The sequence below is a fragment of the Silene latifolia genome, chromosome 3 (genome assembly GCF_048544455.1).
Source record: "Silene latifolia isolate original U9 population chromosome 3, ASM4854445v1, whole genome shotgun sequence".
Lineage (NCBI taxonomy): Eukaryota > Viridiplantae > Streptophyta > Magnoliopsida > Caryophyllales > Caryophyllaceae > Silene > Silene latifolia.
This window is the reverse complement of record NC_133528.1, coordinates 117,211,276-117,227,758: the sequence shown is the minus strand read 5'-3', so window position 1 is coordinate 117,227,758 and position 16,483 is coordinate 117,211,276. Positions and strand designations below refer to the sequence as shown.

At 36.2% G+C, this 16,483-nt stretch overlaps 2 protein-coding genes and 1 long non-coding RNA gene across 3 annotated transcripts; 2 read left to right on the top strand and 1 right to left on the bottom strand.

Moving 5' to 3' along the window:
• The first annotated feature begins 200 nt into the window (after positions 1-200).
• LOC141649560 (uncharacterized) lies at positions 201-988 on the top strand. Its single transcript, XM_074458246.1, has 4 exons — positions 201-250; positions 341-467; positions 591-720; positions 828-988. The coding sequence occupies exons 1-4, from the start codon at positions 225-227 to the stop codon at positions 986-988; spliced, it is 444 nt and encodes a 147-aa protein (XP_074314347.1). The 5' UTR covers positions 201-224.
• Positions 989-4,945: 3,957 nt separating this feature from the next.
• On the top strand, positions 4,946-12,801 carry LOC141647896 (uncharacterized). The gene is made up of 5 exons (XR_012545888.1): positions 4,946-5,288; positions 8,609-8,945; positions 10,385-10,851; positions 11,191-11,278; positions 12,421-12,801. It is a non-coding gene; the product is annotated as an uncharacterized LOC141647896 (long non-coding RNA).
• On the bottom strand, positions 7,477-16,015 carry LOC141647895 (CO(2)-response secreted protease-like). The gene is made up of 11 exons (XM_074456263.1): positions 15,742-16,015; positions 15,523-15,623; positions 14,739-14,836; positions 13,560-13,718; positions 11,218-11,329; positions 10,355-10,895; positions 9,973-10,073; positions 9,641-9,883; positions 8,772-8,886; positions 8,465-8,678; positions 7,477-8,107 (listed from the first exon to the last, which is right to left on the bottom strand). Exons 1-11 carry the CDS (start codon positions 15,832-15,834, stop codon positions 7,560-7,562), a joined length of 2,325 nt encoding a protein of 774 aa, XP_074312364.1. The 5' UTR covers positions 15,835-16,015; the 3' UTR covers positions 7,477-7,559.
• Positions 16,016-16,483: the final 468 nt, after the last annotated feature.

Genomic DNA, 16,483 nt, shown 5'->3' with positions numbered 1-16,483 from the left:
ATCATTATTTGTGTTAATTTTTATTTGTATTACTGCAGATGGCTGGAGCAGGTCGAGGTAGGAAGCGTGGAGGCGGCTCAGGAGGAGGACAGAGTACGCGTCCGGAGCGGGAGGAGGAGTTTGTGCGGGAGGATCCGATGCGGACGAGACGGTGACGGTGAGGAGACCGCGCTACCGACGAGCCAAAGCCGCGGGTGCCGATACGGTACACTTCGGATCATCGGATGATTCTTGAGCCGACGGGATTATGGTAAGTTTTATTCTTTATTAGTCTACTATTTTTATTTCTTTTTTTTTTTTTTTTTTTTTTTGTAATTTTACATGTTCAAAATAAATGCAGGTTTATGGACGATTGCGTGATACGAGGTGTCACGAAAAGCACGAAGACTAATTTCGTGGGTCCAATTCCTACATCGTGGACACAAGCTTCTCATGCACAAAGAGAGGCGTGGTTCAATAACTTTCGGGTATATATTTTCCGTAATTCTTTGTTTTAGAAACCAAATAATTAATTTTGATAAATTTTTTAAGAACCAAGGTTATACTTTTATTTTATACTAATATGAAATTTTGTCGCTTTTTTTTTGTAGTTATCATTTGCTTGGTCACCGTCTCAAGAACAGAATGTCCGTATCAGGTACAATGACGTCGGTACTCGACGATATCGGGACGTGATTTGGAAGGTAGTTAGGCGCCCAAAGGAACCAGACCACATGAAAGGTATTTAATTAACTTGTTTTGTTATTTGTATTAATTAGCTTATACTCTCTTATATTATAAATAATATCAGTAACTTATTAGTTATGATTTCATATGTGTAATTGCAGGTGACAAGTATGAAGGCTTAATAAAGCATACCAAAAGTGAAGCTTTTCAGAAGAAGTCTAAGCAAGCATCCCTCAACAAAAGAGGAGGAAAGGAAGACGCCGTGAACGAGCCTACTCATTACGCGGTTCACGATCGTTACGGAATCGTATGTTGGGTGTAAGTACTTTGTCTATTATTTTACACTTTTTTTTTTGTTTTCAATGCAACATGTTTATTTTATGTTAGATTTTTTGTTGATTTTATAACATGTATGTTTTTTTTTCATTCAGAGAGGAAAGAAGAAGTCACAGCCGATTGCGACGGTACCGGAACTGTTTCTGGACACGCATTCCAGAGTTGACGGAAAAGGGGTTAGAACTTGGACTAAGCCAAAAGACAAGCAATTATATGTAAGTTTTCCGTAACACTTAATTTTTGTTAATTTATTCTCTTTTAAAATGTCGTATATAAGGTGGTTACCATATTAACTTACTACCATTTGTTTAATATTGTAGGAAGCATTTGAACGAGAAAAAGCCGCCAATCCAGAAAGACCGGACAATGACATATGGTATGAGTTGGTGGATGACTTCAAGAAAGGGCACGTGTATGGTACCGGAAGTTCAACACCGGCTTTCTATGAGAAAACGCGTAGAAGATCGACTTCAACAATTCCCAGCAACACGTATCAACCGGGAATTATTAGTCAACTTCAAAGTCAAATAAGAGAGCGTGATGAACGTGATGCCAAACGTGATGAAGAACTTGCCAAACGTGATGAAGAATTCCGGCAAATGAAGGAAAGAATGGAAATGTTTGAGAATTGGTGGCAAGGTTGTACCCCGGACCTAGATCCAACTACGATCCAAATGATCCGCATGGTCCACATGGGGGAGTGGAGCCGGTGTTGGCTTCCAAGTAAGATGATTTTAGCATGTAAGTTTGTAAAACTTGAACACTTTAGACTTGAACATTTAGAATAGCTTAGCTTGTAAAACTTTCATTTTCAATATATGAAATGAAGTTTGAGAAATTGGGAGGTGTTGGGTTGAAATGTATGGTGTTGTGTGTGTTGAAATGGGATGTATGGTGTTGTGGAACATCGGTTTGTATGCAGGTTGTAAATATTTGGCTAGCAATGAAAACGAAAAAAACCACCAAAACATACGATGGCTTTGGCGACGATTTGGGATTTGGCGATCGAAATTGATCGCCAATTTGGCGACGATTCAAGGTAGTCGCCAAAATGGCGGCCCGACTTGCGATCGCCAAATCAAAATCGATCGCCAAATTGGCTCAACCAAATCGCTCGTCACCCAAAAAAGGCGATCGATTTGGCATTTGGCGATCGTATTCGATCGCCAATTTGGCGACTACCTTGAATCAGTCGCCAATTTGGCGACTACCCTATCAGTCGCCATTTTTGGCATTTGGCGACTGATTTTTCAGTCGCCAAATTTGGCGACCGACTTTAGTCGCCAAAGCTAGAAAAGGCGACTAAGGTCCGCGACTGACGTTTGGCGACTGAATTCAGTCGCCAAATTGATTTTGGCGACTGATTTCAGTCGCCAAAATCAGTCGCCTGTTTTAATTCTTTTTGTAGTGGTAGGGGATTTAAAATCCCTTATTTGGATAGCAAATGAGGGTGGAGGGAAATGGAGGGGGAGAGATTTGGATGGATCCAATTTCCCTCCTCCAAGCCTAATAAAAATCTCTCCACAATAGGCAAGATTTGGAGGGAAATTGTATCCAAACAACCACACTCCATTCCCCCTCCCCTTCCCTTCTCTCCCTTCCCCTTCCCTCCTTCTCCCTCCTTCTCCCTCCCCTCCCTTTCTCTCCACTTTTGCTATCCAAACACACCCTAAGTATTTGGCCATAAAAGAGCGTGTTCAGGAAAAGAAAGTGATCGTAGAACACATTAGCACTGAATTAATGATTGTTGATCCCTTGACTAAAGGCATGCCACCTAAAGGTTTCAAGGGTCATGTAGTGAATATGGGACTTGGTTCCATAATGTGATACATTTATTTATTATATTGAAATTTTTCATTTAGTTGGATATTTTCTCATTTCAAATTATATGTACGTACATACTTTGGTTATTTATTTTTTATTGAGAAATATCATTATGTTTTGACCTAGAGTAAACATATGGTTTATTCATTAAGTTAAGTGTGAGTGGTGAGAGACTAAGTGTATTGTGATACATGGAAGACTAATTTTTGTTTTAAGAGAATTAGTCGCTATGATCCGTACATGAAGTTTCTATTTTAAATGGACCAAGTGGGAGAATGTTAGAATATCTGAAATATTTTATTAGTTAATTAATTAGTAAATAATTAAATTCAGTTTTCAGATAATTAAGTGGTCCATTTTATGTGGGAAGTTACCCATGATCAAGGTAACAACCCATGATCTTCTCCTATTCTACAGCCACCACCACCCACTTCTTTAGTCACTTTAGAAACTGTTTTTTGATGGGAAAAACAGTATAAAAGAAACGTGATAACATCTGGTTAAGGTCACCAAACCTACTCTCCCTTAAGAAAATATACACCATCTAAATCAGTGAGAAGGAGGGTTCGGAACCGAAATCAGAATAAGAAAGAGTCAGACGGCAAACACAGACGAGTTATTGGAAAGACGAAAACGGGTTTATTTCTTTATTCGGGATTTAAAAGCTGTCCAGGAATACCGATTAACAACGGCTGGAGGTTTAATTCTCGATCTATTTATTTATCTCTTCCGCAATTTAGTTTATTGTATGTTTATTTAAGTAATTAAACATGCATATAGAAGATTAAATATCTTACATAGAATACTCCTCACAACGAATAAAAAAAAAGGAAAAATTGATGGGAATAATCCCACCTTTAGATCATCTTCCAGAAATAATCCCACCTTTCAATAATCCGAAAACAATCCCACCTTTTAACTCCGTCTTCTTTAAACAATCTCTTTTACTTATTACCGGCTAAAACGGTTTCTATCCTCTTTAAGTCATTATCTTTTCAAGATTTTCAGGTTTGTTTTTTTATTTTATTTCATATATCTTCATCTTCCAATTTATTCATCCCTAAAATAGATACTTACCAATACATGACAGTGAAGGTCAATTACCGAGTCAAACTTCATCATCCATTAACAAGTAGATAGATTGGATGAATTATGCACTTCTTTTACTCCACTATGAAGATGTAAAAATCTACTCGTACTATATTTGTGTTCATTAAAAAAAAAAAAACAAGTAGCAAAGTTAGAGAAAGGGGTATAAAAGGAGGCAGAGAGTTTTGAATGCGGGAGAAAAGCTAGTAATCAACTAATAATTTTAATATTTAAGTGAAAAAGTGAATTAAAAGAGAAATTTTAAATGTAAGTAACATTACCTATGACAATGGGTCATTTTTTTGAGAGTTTATTTAAAGAAGATAGGGTTAAAAGGTGGAATTATTTTGGGATTACATAAAGATGAGATTATTCTTGGAAGACCGACTAAAGATTGAATTATTCCCGTCAATTTTTCCTAAAAAAAAAAGTAAATTAATGAGCAAGAGGGAAGGAGTTATTGTTTGTTTTCGGGTGATTTAATACCCTCTTTTATGCTTATGATTCAGCAGACTGGATGTTGATTGTTGTTGGTTTTGGCTAGTTGATGAAGGTCCCATTTTTGTTTAAAAATGGACCAACTTTAGGTTTGAATTTGAACAACTCGATTATTCTCCTGTGTCAGTCAATTCAGCTTTGTTGCATTTGATGATTCTAATCATGTTCAAAATGTGTGTCTAATGAAAGGATTAGTGAAGCTTATGCCGCTAGAAATCAGCTCCCGAAGGAGATTAGTTTACCTCGTTCGCAAGAGGAATCAGTTGATGCCGAGATGGAAGTATTGGAGATGATACTAGAATATAATGGATTGGGTTTTTCACATTTTAATGAGACTCAGAGAAATTTTGATGAGGAGTATATAATTAAGGCCATGAGTGTTCTATTCTTTCAAGGTGGAAGGTTGGAGTGTAGTTTTGGAGTGCAGCATACTGTTCCAACACTTTGTTCATTCATCCATATCTTGATTTTGTAGTTTTCCAGGAACTATTAGATATGGGAATTATTCCAGACTGTTATAGTTATACAACCATGATTGATGGATACTTTAAGAGAAATAACACAAGGAAAGCTCTTCAATACTTCGGCAGAATGTTGAAGGCCGGGATTCAGCCATCAGTGTTTACATACACTGAACTAATTTCGAGTTACTGCAAGAAAGGAGACATGGAATTTGCTCAGGTTTTACGAAAGAAGATGACTCGAAATGGCCTGATGCCTGATCTTGTTGTTTATAATACCTTAATAGATGGATTATGGATACACTAATCAAGGTCAACTAAAGGAGGCTTTTAGCTGAGTCAGAGAGGTTTTCAACTGCAGTAGTGACATTCTGAATGGCATTTTTGGCATGAACAGATGGCCTAAATATTCAGGTACGCAGTTCTTTTTAGCTTTCATGATCCATACTGAGCATTCATTGTATTTCTTATTTTGAAGATTGTATCATTGACTGTTTGGTGCTAGCTTTGACATAAGAGGTAATTTTTTTTGTTAAGAAAAGATAAATATGGTGTTATGACTTATGGTCCTGGAATTGTATATTATGAGTTGCCAATTTGCCATCATAGCAGATGACACTAGTGCTTCTTTTCCCATTGTGAAGGCTAAATGCCAAGAATAGGAAAGCTTAGTAACAGACTAAGGGTCCGTTTGAATACAATTTTAGGAGGGAAAGGGAGGGGAGGGGGAGTGAGGGGAGGTGAAGGGAGGGGAGAGAAGGGGAGGGCAAATAGAATGTGGGTGTTTGGATAACAAAAATTATGAAGGGAAATGGAAGGGGAGGAAGGAGGGAGATGAAGAATGGATGGAGGATTGAAGGATGGTGGTGGTATAATTAGAGTCCAAATAATGTTTTCTTTCCAAATCTTGTCACCCTTGGAAAGATTATAATTTGTTCTATAGGAGGGAAAATAAGTCATCTCATTTCTCTCCCCTTCCATTTCCTTTCTCCCATATTTTTTATCCAAACAAAGGAAATTAAATCCCTCCCTTTCCCTCCCTTCCCCTTCTCTCCAATTCCTTCAATCCAAACGGACCCTAAGTGATTAACAGTTGAATGGTCAGTACTCGGCTTTATGATCTTTGAAGATGAGTGTAATAAATTTGAAGTCAATAAACACCGTTGAATCTTACCTCAGGTAGAATCCAAATAGAGAGTGTTTGGCAACAAGAATTTAATTTCAAATGCCTCATTTTAAATTTAGCAAAGTGAAATAAAGATTTGAAATGAGGGGGGTTAGAGGGTGGATTTCAAATGAGTTTATTTTAGCCTTATTTGAATTTGGTAGGGATTTGGAAATCCAAATCCAATAGGTTTGCCAAACATACAAATTGGTTCAAATCCGAATTTGAGAATACAATCTTTGTTCCCAAACACACCACATGCGCGGATTCTTGTGTATGCTGCTATACACTTTCCACACCTTTAAAAGTACGTAGGTGTTGTGCTTATAAGGCTCTTCCGCATCTTATTTATTTTGTAATTAGAACGATTTCCTTAGTTTTAACTGAAATGTCTTGACTGTAAAAACTCAAGTTCCTTTTTGACTGCAAAATGCAAGCTTTATGACATCAGCTTGTATAAAGAGAAAACTAAAGAGTTTTTCTTCTTAATGATCTATTGGTGCATACCCTCATCAGAATGGACACCCAAACTTTACTAGATTATCTTTTGAGGGAGGGAAGATGTAAAGTTTATAAATGAGAAAATGAGATAAGTTAGACTGAAATGTTAAGAAGAATTACCCTTTAACATTAAAGATCTTGCTAAGCTGTGCCCATAGTTTTAGGACAGTTTACAGTAGTGAGGTCATTTTTGTAAACAAGAAGGTTCATCTTCTTCCCTTCTATTGTCATGCTTAATAAATTGCTAGTATTGATGCTGAATTACTGCCCAAGGCAGGTAGGACTAGGAAAGCGTCGCTAAGGGCAAGTTATATGGAGGTTCAAACAATTTGCATTTCACAAGCGATATCCTGTCACTTCGCTTACATAATATTATTACAATCATCATCTTGGGAAGATTAAGGTGTAGTTCCTCATCTTGTTTAAGATGAGCCGACTCAGGAGGCATGTTCAACCCATAATTCAGACTGCTCTACAGAACAAGCTATAGCTCCCACAGTTACAGGGCCTCCCAATGTACACACTGTCATTGTTGGACCATCCTGCATGTTTGGTTATAATTAACTCAATGCATTGTCCCAGCTTACTCCTTTCACCTCTTTTCTGCGCAATATGTTTGAGACGGTTGCCAGCAAAAGGCATATATTTTAGCCTAGCCTTTTTTGTATCCTGTTGCTGAGGCCGTGGTATAAAATATAAGTAGGCCGTGTCACAAGATTGTAGCCGAGTTACAAAGGTTTTGAAGATTACCACGATATATTGAGCCGGTTTCAGCTGCATATATGACACAAAGACCGAGATCAGACCACAACATGTATCCCGAGATCAAGTCTCAAACTGAGATTTAGCACCATGAGCGAGGCTCTTACAATTGGTCCTCTAGGCAGAGTCTTGTTAGAGCTATTGATAACTGAGTTGATGGCACAGTGCTGAGTATTTTCTTGAAGAAAGAATCAATCTTATTTACAGAGTTTTTAGTTACTCTATGTCATGTAATTAGCACTATGAAGGTCAGTCGTTTAGACTATAATATTTACAGCATATACAACATGAACAATGCGTAGGCCATCAAACCAAGTAATTGAGCCAAAATTGTAGCCTGTTCGAGCTTGCTTTGCATGGAATGTAACATTGAAAGATGCTGTTGTGAAACCACTTTTGAAGATTATCTTTTTTGGAGAAATGTTTACCCTTAAACCATCTGGAGAACGCACCACAGCCGTGTACGTAGCATTTGAAGATCCCACATTGATCACATGCCTTGTAACACTAGTTGTTTGATTTCTTTTGAGTCCACCAATTGATATAGATGGATAGTTTATATTGGAGATAAGCTGATCTGAGGATACCTTTGGACAGTTGAACTTTGTGCTTGACATGGAACGGAGGTTTTTCTTTGAATACCCACAATAACACAAAAAATTGAAGTAATCATTTACTCCTGTTGGGAACACCAGGCCTGGATCAAGGGCTTTGACTGGGCTTATTTCTCCTGCTCCAATTTCATGTGGACTTGCCATATCAGAACTATCCCTCAAAAATCTCCCCATGTTATCTGCAATAGTTGCTGCAAAAAAAAAAAAAAAAAAAGCCAAATCGATATCAATTAAAAGAGCAGCTATATTGGAAGAAGCAGCCAAATCCTTCAATCCAAACACACCCTTAGGGAAAAGGGTGAGAGAAGGGAAGGGTAGGGGTGGGATGGGGGAATATATGGAAAGAGTGAGTTTTCCCTTCAAATCTTTCCTATATTGGAGGGATTTTAATTTGCCTTGTAGGAGGGAAAATTAATCCCTCAGTCTCATTTTCCCTCCCTTCCCCTTCAAATTCCTCTATCCAAACAAAGGGTTAATGAAGTAAAATATATTGTTATGTGATCTTTGTAATTCTTATTGTAAAATGCGTTTATGACTTCAGAGCATACCTGTTGTCATCAATGCTGATTTGATCATGGAAGGTGTCCATTCATGATGTACGGATTTGATATAGGCAGCTGCACCACTTACATGTGGGCAAGCCATTGATGTACCAGATTTTACAGCAAATTTTGACGGTTTCTTTCCAGCAGGTACTTGTATGGGCTGACTTTGTGGAATATTTGCTGCTAATATTGCAACTCCGGGGGCCATTATATCTGGCTGATAATGATATGAAAAAGGTTGTTTTTAGAACAAGCACTATCATGGAATACTATGGAATTTATGGATCATTATAAAGAGGTTCATATGCACCTTTAGTATATTTTCAGTGACTCCTCCTGGACCTCTCGAGGAGAAATCTGCCACAACTGGTGCTGGTTTGAATTTTTCCACCGTAACTGTTGAGAGGATAGTTGCTGTTGATCTTCTGCGGAAGATATTGCACGTCATTCAGATCAAAGGAGGGAGTGATTTTGGCTTATACTTGTAAGTATGTTATCATTAATTTCCTCTATCCACTCTAAACATCATACTTTTCTTATTGGATTGTCCATGTTTAAATTTCTGACTTAGAATATTTCCTTTTTGTCTGGTTTTTGTGGCTAGTATGATTTATGGCCCAACATCTTCTCCCAGCTTTCATTTTCCACCACATACTCCTAACCCCTTAAAATTTGTACCCAATGATATGTGAAGAATAAAAATGATGAAGTACATCAGTTGTCTGTTTCACGTCGTAAAGTTGATCATGGTCATACAGATAGCATTGCTAGAAAAGGAATAAATGGAGTGATAGGAGGCAGTGGATAACAATTAGTCTCCTAAAAGACTATCTCATGTTAATATAATGTGCCACCAGGCGGACAAAGTCATTCCACTTACTCTTCTAATATACTCCCTCTATTCATTTCATTTCCGTACATTGTTCAATATACTCCATGTGAGAAGTATTTTAATCAAATGTATGGAAATCAAATAAATAGAAGGAATAACCATTGGCCACTAAAAATTGAATTATCATATTCTATAGAAATTATTGTAGTCTCACAATAATTTTGCCATGAAACTGTCTCGTATAAGAATATTTGTAAAAATAACTTGAAAGGGTTTATTCACAGGATGCACGTGACAACATAACATAGTTTGAATTATTAACATCATAAGGTTGAGTAATAACATACTTGGTAGAGTTTATGTAGTTAAGAATCTGAATTCCGTCGTTTTCTCCCACTTGTGTAAATGGATATGCACCTGAATCAAACGGCACACCTTTTCCAACATCACTGATGTATATCATTCCTTTCGCCCCAGCATCTTGTACCACCAATGTCTTAATTCGCCTTGCTATACTTGGGTAATTGTTAACACAAACTACTATTTTACCAGCTGCTTTCTCGGGATCCAAGGATCCTGGGTAGCAGTTGCTGCAGTACAAACTTTTAGGTAAGAGACTCCCTCAAAAAATATTGACTAGAGGTAGAAGGCTGCCTTAAAGCAAGAAACAATGAATTACCTTGCCTCTGATGGTGGAGTAAACGCTGCAGCAACATCTCCTGCAAATGCAAGAGGGTATTGACTAGAGGTCGTGAGATTTGACAATGTGATTCCCGTCCCCTGTTTAGAAAATTTTGATAACCATAATCAATATACAGCTGTTCAACGAAAAACTTGAGGCAGTGCATAACTATGTTATCGTGACTCGTTTAGAGGCATCTGACACTAGTGTGCCTCCTAATATTAGTCCCCCCATTTTAATGAAAATTCACATGTTTTTGGCTTAAAATGATATCTAAGTCTTCTAGGCATGTCGGAGTGTCGGACATGCGCATGCGAGGTTATATGAAGAGTCAAAGTAACATAGATGTAGAATTTATAGAATAGAATTGTCATCTCACTTTGAAACTTGATTTATTTCCTAAAACCAGGGTCGATTCAAAATCTCTGTCGATATTGGAGGCTGCTATAGTGAATATCCATGGTGCTGTATTCACTACAGTGTATGGGTCGGGTCCACTATTTCCCGCTGAGCATACCACCATTACCCCCATTTCGTTGGCATGAAATGAACCAATGGCTATTGGGTCACTAAAAAAATCAGCTTGCAGGAGTAAATCCATGCCCAGGGATAATGATATTATGTCAACTCCATCTTTGACAGCATCATCAATAGCTTTCAGTATTGTGGAACCAGAACAAGTATCTAGTAAGCAAGCTTTATAAATTGCAATTCTGGCACTACTTGAGCCACCTTTAGCCGTGCCTTTTGCCAATCCGAAGTAACTAGCATTGGCCACCTGGGCACCTGCTGCAATTGATGCTGTATGGGTTCCATGGCTGTCTTGGTCTCGTGGCGAGCTAGTTGATTTTGAGGCACTGGTGTTGCTATATTTCTGTAAGCCATCTTGATAGCCATAATATCTTGCACCAATTAATTTCCTGTGATAATTAAAGCTAGAATATTAGTATGTGAACTAATTATCTGTTTTTCTTAATTCATCTTTCCCTGTTTCCGAGACAGTTCAGGGCAATATATAGTACAATATTATAATGCATCAGTTTTATGACCTTTTCTAGGTACCTTTAGTGAGGTTTTTAGCTTATGGCCTCTAAACCATAAAGCTCTCTCACCTTTTCACCAGACCAAGGCACCAAGCTTTACTAAATGTAATGCGTTAATTATTTTTGTGAGAATTATGTCAACTCTTGTAATGTTGGACGAACATTTCTCTAGGATGAGGATGATGCGAAGCAGTTGTACCTGTTACAAGCAGACTTCTTAAAGTCAGAACCTTCCATGCAAGTCCCTTTCCATCTTCGAGGTACTTCTCCCATGCCTTTGTCGCTAAAACTTGGAGATTCTGGCCATATCCCTGGTATTTTTACACTTGAAAAATTAACATTGATTTCTTACACGGAGTAATACAAACTCAGTCTTCCAAAACTCATTTTCATTCTAGTAGAGTGCTAGGACTTCTAAAACAGTTTTCTGATTATAATAAGCTTAATTATGAGCTTTGCATCAGATCATTCTCGTACATATATGCCTTCGGCCTTCCAGCACCACCATTTTCTTGACATGGTCTGTGGCGGGTCCAGAAAAATTTATTTCCAAGGTTCGTTTATATAATTTAAACATACTACTATAACATATACTCCCTCTGTCCCGGTCATTTGTTGTCCTTTTCCATTTTTGGGTGTCTCAGTCATTTGTTGTCCTTTCTATTTTAAGAATGAACTGGATGAATAATTTGATCATTCGCATCCAATTTGTTCCACTTGTCATTTAGTTATTGGCCTTTTTCTCATTCCTTGGTCTTTGTGCCAAAACGAAAGGACAATAATTGACCGGGACGGAGGGAGTACATTTTTAATTTTTTAAGCATAAATTTAGACAAAGTACCGATAAAAAATTCGCTTTCCGGTGTCCGCGGACCTTGTAACCTACAAAGTAATTCCGCCAATGTGGCCATCACTCTCCACATTTGAAGTTGTAGGGTGGAAGAACCAAAGGATTTTAGCTTTTAACCATGCTTTATCGGTAATCTTTACTTAATCAGTGTGCCTGAACTCATTTTTTTGAGATTATTGTCTTCTTAAACTTACTAAGTTGGAAATATCTTATCGACAGTGAATTTTGTTGATTTTTACTTTACATGGACGTAGCAGTCAAATGCTATTCGACAAAGATTATTGTAGCACACAAATAACTACTGCTGAAAAGACAGATTTTATTGTAGCTTATGAAGTAACTACTGCTGAAAAGAGAGTTAAAAGACTTGAGAATCTAACAATCTAGGTTAGAGAAAAGTAAATGAACTCAAAATTTTTATAATAAAACTCAAATTTTTTAAATTAAAACTCAAAAACTTTATCTTAATGCTCAAAAACTATACCATCTGATGTACTACATCGGATGTTTAATCCACTTACTGTCTTGGTCATCATGATGGTTTTTGTTTAGATGACGATATAAAAGAGGCTAAAACTATGAAAGTCGGATGCATGTTGGGCGTTTCTTACAGGAAAATGAAGAGTAAAAATAAAGGGGTTAAGCACTCCATATACGAGGATGTTCAAAAGCTCAGAGGGTAATTCTTTTGGCCATTTTATACACTTTGGCTTTGTTGGGATAGTTCCCGTCTTAGTATGGTGTATTTCGCTATGATAAGAGGCACCAAGCGGATGAGATGTTCTCATGATAAGTTGTGCTTTCAACTTGAAATCTTCAAAGCACAACCTCAAACCGAGCGTTTAGCAAAAATCTTCTTTTGTTGAAAAGATGTTAGCATTCTGCTCAATGAAGGGATAATGTCGTTTGTAGTTTGAACTTCAGATTAAAATTGTATCCATTCTTCAGTATTAATCTGATCATTTGTACCGTGATACTGATGAAGTTGGCCAATAAATGCAACTACTTGTACAAGACGGTCGTATACAAACGTATTGTATGATAATTAACCTTACACGAGTATTAGTCTGATAATTTGTACTGTGGTACTAATGTAGCTGGCAAATAAACGCAACTATCTTATACAAGGCTGTTGTGTGACACGGTTTCATTATATAAAAGGACAAGTCATTTATTAGCACTAAATGCATAATTTTTTTATAAAAATGACCGTGAAACCATCTAATTCTAGAATTTGTGTGTTTTTTTTAACATATAAAGCACCGACAGTGGAAGCAAGAAAGATGAGATTAGATTATATATGATCTGGAAAAGTGCGTCTTTTGATGTTTTTAGCAATCAATCAAATTGTTTAATTAAAGGACATAAAGGAGCAATGCAAGGTGGATTACACTAATTCCTTGTAATTAATAAGTGAAAGCACTGTTCCCATGAATCATCTTAATCAAGCCTTGCCTTAATAAAGCCGGGCATCACAACTAAACTAGATCTCTTAAATCCTCTTTGAGTTAGTGGTTATAAGGTGGCCGGATTATGCAATTAAGGCAGTTATATCCGTTTTAGATAAATTATTACGAGCCATACTTGTCATCCGATAGGCCATTTAATAACAGAAGTTGTAATTTCATTAAAAAAAAAAAAAGATAATGCATGTTACTACTGATCATGTTAGTTGGGTATTCGTATAATACCTGTGTCGATCATGCCAATGATGACGTCAGTAGAAGGCTGCGGAAATTGAGACTGGAAGTCAGAAGGTACGCCTGATTCTTCGTTCAGGAATTCCCAAGATCGTGTTGTGTGTACTTTCATCATTGGATCACGGAACACTGATATTACTTCTTCATTTTCTGCCATCATTCATGCATGCACCACACACCATGCATTAATTACCTTTCTACTCCTCCACACCAATTTCTTTATGCGACCAGAAAAATATAACCACTTTTTGGTATATAGTGATCGTTTTTGGTTAAATAGTGATCAATCATTTTTTATGACTATTTAAAATAGTCACTATTTACCAAAAAGTAGTCATATTTTATCAAAATTCACGAAAAAGACTGTTGCATCATAGAATTGTTGACTCGTCCATAAGTACTACACTACCTCCTAATTTGTTTACCGCAAAATTTTGATATTCTATAATTAATTTTCTTTTTAATATTTTTCAAAATTAAAAATAAATATTATAAAATATTTAATCATATGATAATTATTCTAGAGAATCAAATTTTAATTATATAATTTTTCTATAAAAATTAAAGTTAAAGACTCATTTCGATAAAAAATAGAAGTGTGATACATTAAATAAAACGAACGTAAACATATATACCGGGTTGAATAAACTTTCTATGGGCATTAGGCCCTAGTTACGTACTCAATTCCTTCCATACGTCACGACTTTATGACCTATTCTTAAGAGACTATGAAAATTGTTTTAACACCCATTTATTAATAATCATGATATACTGTACTCCCTCCGTCTCGATCAATTGTTATTTTTTGGTTTTGGCACAAAAACCAAGAAAGAGAAGGGGGTCAATTACAAGATGACCAGTGGAATAAATTGAATATGAATGGTCTAATTGCTCATTAAGTTCATTCTTAAAATAGAAATAACAACAATTGACCGAACACTGAAAAATGATATTAAAGTTAAAAATTTTATAAGTAGTTTCTAAAATGAAAGTCCGCACTGTTGGGATCGTTTATAGTTTACGTAAAAGTTTCAAGTAGGAGTATTGTCAAATAAATGACGTGCGACATTAAACTAGCATGCGTGCATGCATGCGAAGAACAACTTGAAGAAATGTGAGGATAGGGTAAAAAATGAAATATAGGAAGAGAAAAGAAAGAAGGGAATGAACCAGAAAGAAGAGAAGCTTCTGCATGAGTTAGTAGGGCTGAAAATCCCCGGAATGCATGCTCATACACGTGACCCACCGACACCCTCTCTGCCTCCTCACTGCATTTACATTACATATATAGGACTTTATAAGTACTACCAAATACGGAGTAACATCATTTCTATATAACTTTTGACCATATTAACTTATGCAATCGTCAACTACTCGTACAAAGTTGTTTTGTATTTCCCAATGGTACATCGAGATCGTTTTATACCGTATTTTAAGATGTTATTAATTGTACATATTTTGACCGTATATGTGTTATGGAAGTAAACTTAATTGATAGCCCAAATCAAAACTCTAATCAATTTGGGAGCTCACTCTTCTTTTGCTACCTTTCATTAAAAGCTTTTAAGTTCCACATTTTTTAGCCGATTTATTAGTTAATAAAATAATGAGATATGGGTTGTCCAAATATTGAAGTGGTAAATTTTATGTCACGGAGTAGTCCGTATTTATTATGACTACCTCTGTTCCGGTCATCAATTGTTATCCTTTATGATAAGTGGAACAAATTAAGTATGAATAATCAAATTGCTCATTTAAGTTAATTTTTTAAATAGAAATGATAACAATTGAGTGAGACAGTCAAAATAGAATTGGACAATAATATTTGGAGCAAGATGTGGAAAAATAACACATGGTAATAGGACCCACACAAGTTGGACAATGCCGACATGACGTTCAATAACTGAATACGATGGTTAGTATAGCATGTTCGTTCATAAACGAATGCGCGTACCTTGGTATGACAGCAGCTAACAATTCCAAATGACCCAACTCCTCTTCTACTTTCATGTCTCCTCCTATTCCTCTTGATGCTCCCATATATACTATGTAATTCTACATTACAATTTTAGTTTCATCAATACTAGTTTTAATCCAATCCAATTATATATTACTATTTGATCTGTTCCGGCCAATTTTCCTATATTACTTAGTGAAATGGTAGAGTTATTACCTGAGGGGTTTTATCTGATGATGGTGATGCCGACGGCATTGTAGTGGAGAAGTAGAGAAGGGAAAGAGAGATAAAGAGGAGGTAGGAAGCCATGGAATAACTAGGAGAGAAATGATAGTGTTGGATGAAAATGAGAATGAGGAGCAAAGCATATGTATAAGGGCCTTGAGGAAAAGAAGGATCATGTTTTCATGTGGAAGTTAGGAAAGATAGTAATAAGAGAGTGGAGTAGAAGGAGAGTGAGGTGTATTCCTTTTTGCTAGGGAGATAACTTGATTCTTGGTTCACTATAGGAACAAATTAAAGGAAAGCATCTTCGTTCTACTATTAATTTTGTAATACAATCACTAGTATAAATCCCGTGTCACTGCGCCGTATATGTAGAGATTTCATTAGGATATTATTTAAACCGGCACTTTATTAATATTTAATACTTCACTCCATTTTATTTTGATATAAAAAAATTGAAATGGAAAACTAATCAAAGAGAATTGAGTAAAGCTATGAAATGTGTATTCTTATGAAAGTAATTTTTTTCACCATAAAACTACGGATTTCACTTTATAACTTTTTCCAAATTTTTTAATGAAGTTTTTTTTTTTTTTAATTACGAATCTAATAGTAAGTATGTGTTAAGTTAATTTCCAAAGTAATCGTTATTGCATTATGAAAAATTTAGCAACATATAGCCTATAGTTTAATACCAATTTTAATTTATTATAATGAAAAAAATCATAATTTT